This window comes from Acipenser ruthenus, chromosome 55 (genome assembly GCF_902713425.1).
Source record: "Acipenser ruthenus chromosome 55, fAciRut3.2 maternal haplotype, whole genome shotgun sequence".
Lineage (NCBI taxonomy): Eukaryota > Metazoa > Chordata > Actinopteri > Acipenseriformes > Acipenseridae > Acipenser > Acipenser ruthenus.
This window is the reverse complement of record NC_081243.1, coordinates 2,844,975-2,855,085: the sequence shown is the minus strand read 5'-3', so window position 1 is coordinate 2,855,085 and position 10,111 is coordinate 2,844,975. Positions and strand designations below refer to the sequence as shown.

General features: G+C 41.9%; 1 protein-coding gene and 1 pseudogene across 1 annotated transcript; one reads left to right on the top strand and one right to left on the bottom strand.

Annotated features, from left to right (window-relative positions):
• The first annotated feature begins 8,207 nt into the window (after positions 1-8,207).
• LOC131723393 (histone H3) lies at positions 8,208-8,745 on the top strand. The gene has a single exon (XM_059017133.1). It carries the CDS (start codon positions 8,270-8,272, stop codon positions 8,678-8,680), a length of 411 nt encoding a protein of 136 aa, XP_058873116.1. The 5' UTR covers positions 8,208-8,269; the 3' UTR covers positions 8,681-8,745.
• Positions 8,746-9,339: 594 nt separating this feature from the next.
• Positions 9,340-10,016, bottom strand: LOC117401696 (histone H1-like; annotated as a pseudogene).
• Between the last annotated feature and the right edge of the window lie 95 nt (positions 10,017-10,111).

The following is a 10,111-nucleotide window of genomic DNA, read 5'->3' as shown; positions in this document are numbered from 1 at the left end:
CGCCACCTTGTGTGATTATTGAACAGTAACCACGAGACCTGAATCCCGGGAAGGGGTTATAATATATCCACGCTGTGATTGGCAAAATAAGTTTACACCGCATACATTTTTTAACATTTTCTGTGGTCGACTAGAAACATGTTCGGGATCGACCACGATCGACGTCATGTGCACCCCTGCCTTACATGATGCATTAACTTACAGCACTAGCAACTGTGATTCAGCAATTCAGAAAAAATGAGACTATGACCGTTTCTTTATTTAGAAATGAGAGAACAGTGACATCTAGTGGAGAAAAAGCACAATGGCACCTGTGTGGCTCAGTGCAAAGTTCATCTCCATTTGAAAAACAATTGAAGTGCTTTCAAACGAGTAAATACCAGCTCTGAAGACGACCTTGACTGCACTGATCCAAGTTTTTTTTATTAGTTTTAAAAAAAAAAGCCCAAGAGGATTCTGCATACAAGCCAAAAATGAAAATGAAATATTCACCTTTAATGGCACTGCTATAGGGTATATCAGCAGAAATGAACTGCTTGTGAATCGCCACTTGAGCCATTTTTTCCTCCATGTTTAATGTGAGGGCCGTCTTTAAACAACATCAGTCTCCTGTATGGTGTTTAGAATTGAGATGTGATTCATATAAAAATTATATAGTTTGATGATGGTGCTCACATTAAAGCAGGATAAAAAAATACCTTAAAATGAGAAAAAACAAGACTGGACATGTGGGCCTACATATTCGATACCCATGGAAACTAAATAAGAGTGTAGTAATAGACAGGTTTTGCAATTATAGCCTATGGGAATTCCAGTATATGAGAATCTCTATCTCTCTATTGATCCATGTCCTTTTCGTTGCTCGAGGTGATCTCACTGCAAACCGAATAAAGATCACGTGTCATGTCTTGAGACCTCTCTAACACACTGAAACACATGCTGCACTTCCTGTCAAGGTGCTCCAGCAAGCGCTGCTACTTGCAAATACAAAGCATGTAAACAAACTGGACAACCAACATTATCAAGGTCTAGGAATACATGATTATAATATAAAGGGGACACAAGTACTGAGGTGTGTGCAACCTGGCAAATTAAACATGCTGCAGGAGTCCACCTGGGCAGTGTATTTCACTGGATTAAAACAAAGAAATGATTGTAAATTAAATGCAAATCAAAATGCCTCGTTTCTAGTCTCAATTTAGAACATTACAGAAAGAAACCCCGGAATTGCAAGTACAACAGAATGTATGCTAGTGGAGGCAGCGATATACATGAAATAAATGAGATACCAACTTGAGCCAATTGTTAAATTATGAAGAACGTTTATTAGAATACATACATGAAAGTTAGTTTCTTGTAATATTTGAAGTTTTGTTGAACCACATCTAAATTAAATTATTCCCGCAGAAAATAAATAGACCGGGTCGATATTACAGGGAAAAATATAACTGTATAATAAAACACGACGAATTTGTAACTGAAATAACTGTACACTTTGTGGGGTATTTGGGTGGCCAGTTCTATTAAAAATAAGAAGTTAAAAAAGCGTTTATAAGGAAATCTCAAATAGTTAGAGCTTTATGGTTAGCCATTAACTGGAAGAAATATCGCTGCAAACATAAAAGTGTATATATTTGAAATGTCAACTCTGCAACACACTACATATCTCTTTCAAAAAGAAAGAAAACACGTCCTTACCATCAACACGATTATTGTTTTAATATACAAGGGACAATTTAAAACAGGAATGAAACTCTTTGTTTGATATTTTGGGTGGCTCTTAGAAGAGCCTTTGTGTTGTTGTAAGGACGGAGCGGGGACGGTCTCGGTTTACTTGGAGCTGGTGTACTTGGTGACGGCCTTGGTGCCCTCAGACACGGCGTGCTTGGCCAGCTCTCCGGGCAGCAGGAGCCGCACGGCTGTCTGGATCTCCCGGGAAGTGATGGTGGAGCGCTTGTTGTAGTGAGCCAGGCGGCACGACTCGCCGGCGATGCGCTCGAAAATGTCGTTGACGAACGAGTTCATGATGCCCATCGCCTTGGAAGAGATGCCGGTGTCGGGGTGCACCTGCTTCAGCACTTTGTACACGTAGATCGCGTAGCTCTCCTTCCTGGTCTTTCTGCGCTTCTTTCCTCCCTTAGGCTGGCTCTTGGCAACAGCCTTCTTGGAGCCTTTCTTCGGCGCGGGTGCAGCTTTCGGTTCTGGCATTTTCCTTCTCTGATGCAATTAAAGACGAATGAATAAGCAGCCTACGAGCCCCTGTATTTATACATCCTGTATGCAAATTATTACCCAACAATCCTTTAGAGTTAGACTGTTCAACTACGAACCAATGAACGCTCCCGGGTGACAAAGTGTTTGATGTGATTGGTTGTGTAAAGCAAACGCAGTGGAAGAAGGGGTGGTAACTTTGCCGCGAGCTGAGTGTTTTTTTCTTTCGAGTTCAGATTTGAACGCGGCGCCTTTTTTACAACGGTTAGTTCAGATCTTTTGTTTTTCTTTTAAAATGCATCAATAATTCAATCAACAGAAATACTAAAACCCACTCCCGGTGCGTCTTAAATATACGACAAATACATATATATTTTGAAACCCAAGTCACTTTTTTGTGCTCATTAAACAAGTTTAAATGTTGAAACACAATATCAATAGTAATGCTTTTTGACACTTCAATTTAAGATACCAATTGTTTCATAGTAGCTTGAATGGTGATACTTCGCCTCAAATTCAGAAAAGACGATGATGTGGATTCAGTAGGCTTTGGGTCAGGATTTACTGCTTTTATTTTACTGGTTTAGGAAAACAAAATTGGGTAAGATTAAAAAATATGTTATCGGGCTTTAGTTGTACACAATCATTGTTAATATAAAAACAGCGTGAAAAATCTAAATACTAAAACACCCCTTACCGATGACTAAATAAACTGAAACAAATCTTTGTAGACATCGTAAAACATTCAAAAATACGTGGTGTTCATTTTACTGGTTTCCTATACGTAGTTTATTTTATAATTCAAAGCTCCTTAAAAGAAAGGGTGGGCGGCTCTTAAAAGAGCCTTTGTGTTCGTGTCCTTGTGTCCAAATCTTTAACCTCCGAATCCGTACAGAGTGCGACCCTGGCGCTTCAGAGCGTACACCACATCCATAGCGGTGACGGTCTTTCTCTTGGCGTGCTCAGTGTAGGTGACGGCATCCCGGATCACATTCTCCAGGAACACCTTCAGCACCCCGCGGGTCTCTTCATAGATCAGCCCGGAGATTCGCTTCACTCCTCCGCGGCGAGCCAGGCGGCGGATAGCGGGCTTGGTGATGCCCTGGATGTTATCACGGAGCACTTTGCGATGACGCTTAGCGCCTCCTTTACCGAGTCCTTTACCTCCCTTGCCACGACCAGACATCTTCACAATAACAGGACGCAATTTCAAGTTGAAATGAGGACTAGCAAAGCGAGTCGCGGTGTTATAAATACTAAGCGGACCTGATTGAAATTCCCAGTCCTGGAATGAGCGCCTTTACCCCAGACACGCCCTCAATGAACTCACTCGTCTGTGAGTGTCATGTTAACCGGTTAATTTCGACTCAGATTTAAATGTATTAATTTTTGCACAATCTTAAAACACATTCATTGCACACACAAAAAACAAAATATTCATATAATACATTGTATTTGATGTATGGGGGTTTCTTCTGGCTTGAGTGTGCTTATAACGACCCGGAGTACGCCCTGGAGACTGTTTGCTGTGAGAAGCGTGTCATTTTAAAACATCATCCTGCCTTGCACCTCACGTGCCGATGTAGATGCTATTATCACGCTGCAGGTGGACTGCTCTGCTCGATCCAGTTGAGACCGGTTCGTTAAGTGGAGCGCTTTATCCTCAAAGCTTTTGTTTCTTTCTGCGCCATTTCCAGGTAATTGTGAAAAAGAGTAATGTCCCTTATTGCCGGACCGGCTCCAGATTAAAAGGAGGTTCTAAACGAGAAAGGTAATTCGAAACCCACTAACAGCCATATCTCACCTGGCCCATAGCAACCGTCTATGCAGTGTAAACGAATTAACCGAGTAACACAACTGTATCTGACCATACTTTGAAACGTGAACACATACCGGGAAAGCGGGGTAAAACGCTGTATAACTCAACAACTCCTAGTGGAATATTTAGAGGCAAATTCGGGTTTTTCTTGGTCAGAAAACTTTAACACATGTGATTCTGTTTGCAAAAATAATAGGTGTGCTTTTCAGATACTTCATCAAAATGCATGTAATCTGCTTTATGATGTAACTGTTCTGTGGTATGCAAAGTTAAAAAACAGGCTATATAAAACTTCAAAAATCAGAATGTAAAAACATGATACATTTCTAAAACAGATCAGAGAACGTTTTTAGTGTCTCCGCATATTTATTTGCTGTTGGGTTAACAACTGAACCACGTCAAGCACAGCCACTCTGTATAATCCTCTGAAATGCATCGCAATGATTGGTTCTAACATGTACATCAATGTTAAACAACTGTTCTATGAAGAACAACCTGAACCAAATATGCCACAGTAATACCGGTCCTGAAAAAACATAAAACATTAAACTAAAAAATAATGTGAAATGTCATGAAGAATGTGTGCCACTAAGGGGCAGTAAAGTCCATGAAATGAGTAACTACCAGTTATACTGTAACTCTGGGAGTGTGAATGCGGAGTTTGTTTGCTCTCGCCAGTGCTATTAAAACATGCTGTTTAAACAGTTTACAATTAAAACAAATTATAATCATTACCTAACTAATAACTAGGTATACGCTCTAAAAAACATTACTACAAATAAATGTCTGCAGATATTCTAGTTTATGTATTTGAAATGTCATTTCTCCAACAACACACATTCTCTCAAATTAAAGAAAGGAGAAACAAAGTCCGTACCGTCAAGACGATTCTTTAATATACAGGGTACAATAGAAATAGGAATGAAACTCTTTGTTTGATATTTTGGGTGGCTCTTAGAAGAGCCTTTGTGTTGTTGTAAGGACGGAGCGGGGACGGTCTCGGTTTACTTGGAGCTGGTGTACTTGGTGACGGCCTTGGTGCCCTCAGACACGGCGTGCTTGGCCAGCTCTCCGGGCAGCAGGAGGCGCACGGCTGTCTGGATCTCCCGGGAAGTGATGGTGGAGCGCTTGTTGTAGTGAGCCAGGCGGCACGACTCGCCGGCGATGCGCTCGAAAATGTCGTTGACGAACGAGTTCATGATGCCCATCGCCTTGGAAGAGATGCCGGTGTCGGGGTGGACCTGCTTCAGCACTTTGTACACGTAGATCGCGTAGCTCTCCTTCCTGGTCTTTCTGCGCTTCTTTCCTCCCTTAGGCTGGGTCTTGGCAACAGCCTTCTTGGAGCCTTTCTTCGGCGCGGGTGCAGCTTTCGGTTCTGGCATTTTCTTTCTCTGATGCAATTAAAGACGAATGAATAAGCAGCCTACGAGCCCCAGTATTTATACATCCTGTATGCAAATGATTACCCAACAATCCTTTACATTGAGAATATTCAGCTATGAACCAAGCAGCGCTCCGGGGTGACGAGTAGTTCGATGTGATTGGTTGGAAATGCAATGGGGAGGGTCTGTCCCGTCGGAAGTTTTTTAAATTTTTTTTATCGAGTTCAGCGCCTTTATCTAGAACGATTTGTTTAGGTCTTATGTTTTTTCATGTATTAAACGCACCAACAATTCAGTATTCATTAATAACAAGTTACACGTTGAAACAGAAAATATATTTTTTATACTTCTTGCTTCTTCACCAAATGCGATTCTTTCATAGCAGGTTGACTGGTGACACTGGTGTATTGTTGTATCATACTCTTAACACAAAGGTTCACTTTAATACATTCCATACATTAATATGAAAAACAAGAATCTACAGCTCCCGGCGTTTACAAATGGAACGTTACCTTCCCAGCCTTTGTTAACTGGGAGACAATTAGTTTTAATCTTTGAAATAATATGGGTCATCAAATTTTAACATTAACATCATCATCCAAGGGACTTAATATTGCTTTGCAGTTTACAAAAAAATCTCCAGGTTTTATAAAATGATAACTTTTACATTTGTAACATGAACAGGATCTGCAAGAGGTTTGTTAAAAATCTAATCCTAGCTACGCCCCTGAAATGTTGCATTTTGTTCCAACTGGGTTAAAATTCAAAAATGAGCGCCAAGAGAGAACAAAAGACAAACAGCTGCAGCACAGCGCCAAACTAGAAACAGCGGGCGGGGAATGATATAACCAATCAGAGGCATGCAAATGAAATAATGCCCGCCCTCTTACTCTGTGACGTTCTTAAAATTCTAATAGCATTGAACCGTTTTGTCCAATCAACATCCAGGCCGTGCTGCTGCCCAAGAAAACCGAGAAGCCAGCCAAGAAATAAATCATTCCGACGCCGCTTTTAAGATCTATACAAAAGGCTCTTTCAAGAACCAACCACTTTTTTTCAGTGAGAGCATTGAATCTGTTCATGTTTAGCAATCCACTTCATTATATATAAAATAAGCAATTAGTTTAAATTGAAACCCTGTACTATTTTTGTAAATGGTGAAGCCTCACAATGTATATGTCGTAATATCACACACCTACAGTAGGTGCCACACTGTAGCGGGTGAACAGATCGACACATTGCGTTTATATCTGTTTCGTTTATTGCAGAGTTAAATATGTTCAATTCTGACTTCTTTAGCTCAAAATGCAACAGTGATAGCATTGTGACCCATATGACCTAGTACAGGGTGTACTAGGTCATTTGCACTACTGGGCCCTATTAACAAAGCTTTAGCACTGTTTTAAGGATTGTTTTGTTAAGGATTTTATAAAAGCTCATTTTGATTCATATGCACTTTTTTAAAACTCTCGGGAAAATTGGCCGGTTTTTTCAGTTTTCAAAGAACGGTTCAACCCTAAGAGAAAACAAACCATGAAACAGCACTTAAAACATTTCTTGAGGCAGTCGATTTTGTGAAGATGATCCATTATTTCCAAAGGAAACCAATATAATACAGTAGCAACAATGGCCATTTTTATTTTATTTTAAGCACACCATGTTTCTGAGTTTATAAGTACAAATAACAGTAACAAAATGTGTTGTTTTTCCCTGATGCTTACACAAAGACTGGATTACTGTATAAGAAATACATTTGGATAGAGCTTCCGGTAATATAAAAAGCAAGCAAAGGTGAAATTAAAATAAAACTGTTAATTTTAAACAAATAACCGTGGTCCACATTTGATTCCTTTCATTCTTAGTTTATTGTTGTTAGTAGTTTTATTTTCTCTCACTAAAATTGGTGCAAACGGCCCTTTGTCGTGATTGTCTTACAGTCCATAGTTTCACGTTACCCACTCAGGCTGTAAAGATATGTCGCAGTATCACACACCTACATTAGCTGCCACACTGTAGCGGGTGAACTGATCGACACATTGCGTTTATAATCTGCTTCGTTTATTGCAGTTAAATATGTTCAGTATTTTGAAATAAATGTTTCTTCACGCCTCCCCTGATCTAGTTGCTGGATGTATTATATATCCCCCTGCCCTGTGTTGTCTGAGCCCCGCTCTTTCTCAGCGCGCAGAGTCATCTCTGTGTCTCCGGCATGAAGGCAGCGTCTCTGAAGACTCACCGCAGCCGAGAGACGCAGAACTCTCACCGCAGCCGAGAGACGCAGAACTCGACTGAGAGAACCGCTCGGGATCATAATGTTGTCCCCAGTCACGCCTTTAAAAGAACTGTTGTTTTTTATCCTTCTGTTTACTCAATTGATTTTTTCCCTCTTTGCCACGAAGGGTGTCTATTTTGGTATGTTTTTGCTGTACAATACAATTAAACACAATCAAATGTCTTGTTTCATTGCAAACATATGTAAAGTGAGACGTGAGCTACGGGCTCTTTATAAATCCGTATCGATATTGTATTGTCTTCGATTGCTTTCTTTCAATAACATGTATCTTTCAATAGAATAGCTTATTGTGACACTGACTAACAAAGCACACAATGAGAACCGTAAGAGAAGGAGCGCAAACCAGGCGGGGATAGAGGGCGTGTCATAGAATGCGCGCAAAATTTAAATGATCCAATCAATTATTGAGTCTGTGGAATATAACCAATGACGTACTTAAACCCGCCCTAAATGACTCGTATCCTATTAGAGCAACTGAGTTACACAATAAATTCTTTGGTATCGGCTAGTGTGTGCTATATTATAGTTTTCAGAGTCTGTGATACTGTGTAGAAGGGTTTAAAAATGGCACGAACCAAGCAAACCGCTCGTAAGTCTACCGGAGGAAAGGCGCCCAGAAAGCAGCTCGCTACCAAGGCTGCCCGAAAGAGCGCCCCCGCTACCGGCGGCGTGAAGAAACCTCACCGTTACAGGCCCGGGACTGTGGCTCTCCGGGAGATCCGCCGCTATCAGAAATCCACCGAGCTGCTGATCCGCAAGCTGCCCTTCCAGCGGCTGGTCCGCGAAATCGCTCAGGATTTCAAGACCGACCTGCGCTTCCAGAGCTCCGCTGTCATGGCGCTGCAGGAGGCTAGCGAGGCTTACCTGGTCGGGCTCTTTGAGGACACCAACCTGTGTGCCATTCACGCCAAGAGAGTCACCATCATGCCCAAAGACATCCAGCTGGCCCGCCGCATCCGTGGAGAACGCGCGTAAACCGCTTAACCCTTGAAACAAACAAACAAAAAAAAGTGTAATCCAAAAGCTCTTTTCAGAGCTACCCACTTCTCTGAAAGTGTTATATTCCAATAACTATTGTTTTTAATTGTCTAATATTTAGTAATTGAAATGTTGTCTATATACAATGGAAGTAGGTTTGTTTTTACAACTACCAAATAATGGTTGTTACATAGATGAAAAGAAAGGCCACATTGAGGCAGTGTGGTCCAGTGGTTAAAGTCCAGGATTTGTAACCACAAGGTCACCGGTTCCAATCCTGCCACTGACTCACTGTGATCCTGAGCAAGTCATTTAACCTCTCTGGGCTCCGTCCTGTGGATGAGATGTTTAATCAATATCCTATTGTAATTGACTGCATATAATGCAGTTCACAGCCTGCCTCTGTAAAGCGCTTTGTGATGGTGGTCCACTATAAAAGGCGCTCTATAAAAATTAAGATATTATTATTACATAAGCCGAGAAAAGTTCATATGCCGAGTCAATTTTATTGTGATTACACATAAGTGTGTATCGGCTGATTTACTTTTATATTAGAGGATTAAAAATTGCTAAAACATTACAGCAGTGCCATGTTTGAAAGGAAAATCTGCTCTTCCTAGAAAGACGTGTCGGCTCTGAAAAGAGCCTTGGCTTCATTGTCGCATCGTCGCTTTAACTGTTCACTTCTTTTTCTGAGCCGCCTTCTTCGCTGCGGGTTTAGCTGGCTTGGTTACTCTTTTAGGTTTAGGCGCCGCCTTTGCTTTCTTCGGGCTCTTCTTTACGACCTTTTTAGGCTTGGCAGCCGCTTTCTTGGGGCTCTTGGGCGCCTTCTTTACAGCTTTTGGTTTCTTCACTTTCTTCGGAGACTTCTTGGGTGTCGCTGCTTTCTTTATCGAAACCTTTTTCGTTGTTTTCTTGACAACCGCTTTCTTTGCCGCTGGTTTCTTGGGAGCTGCCTTCTTCTTGGCCGCCTTCTCCTTGGCTTCAGCCGCCTTTTTGTTGAGTTTGAAGGAGCCCGAGGCGCCGGTGCCCTTGGTCTGTAGCAGGGTCTCCTTGGTCACCAGGCTCTTGAGGGCTCTATTGACATGGAGTTCTTCTCCACATCGTAGCCGCCGGCCTGCAGGATCTTCTTGAGCGCCGCCGCGGACAGCCCGCTGCGCTCCTTGGAGGCAGACACAGCCTTGACGATCAGCTCCGACACGCTGGGACCCGATTTCTTGGGCTTTGCTGCGGTCTTCTTCTTGGTAGCTTTTGCCGGAGCAGGAGCGGCTGGTGCTGGAACAGTTTCTGCCATTGCTAAGATTTTTAATATCAATAATGCCGACGCGCAATACTGAAGTGTTGTCTGTCAGAGAATGTGAGCAGAAAGGCAGAGCGGAATTTATAAACGTGTTGAGAGCCGTATAGACTCAACTGGACCGCAGGTAA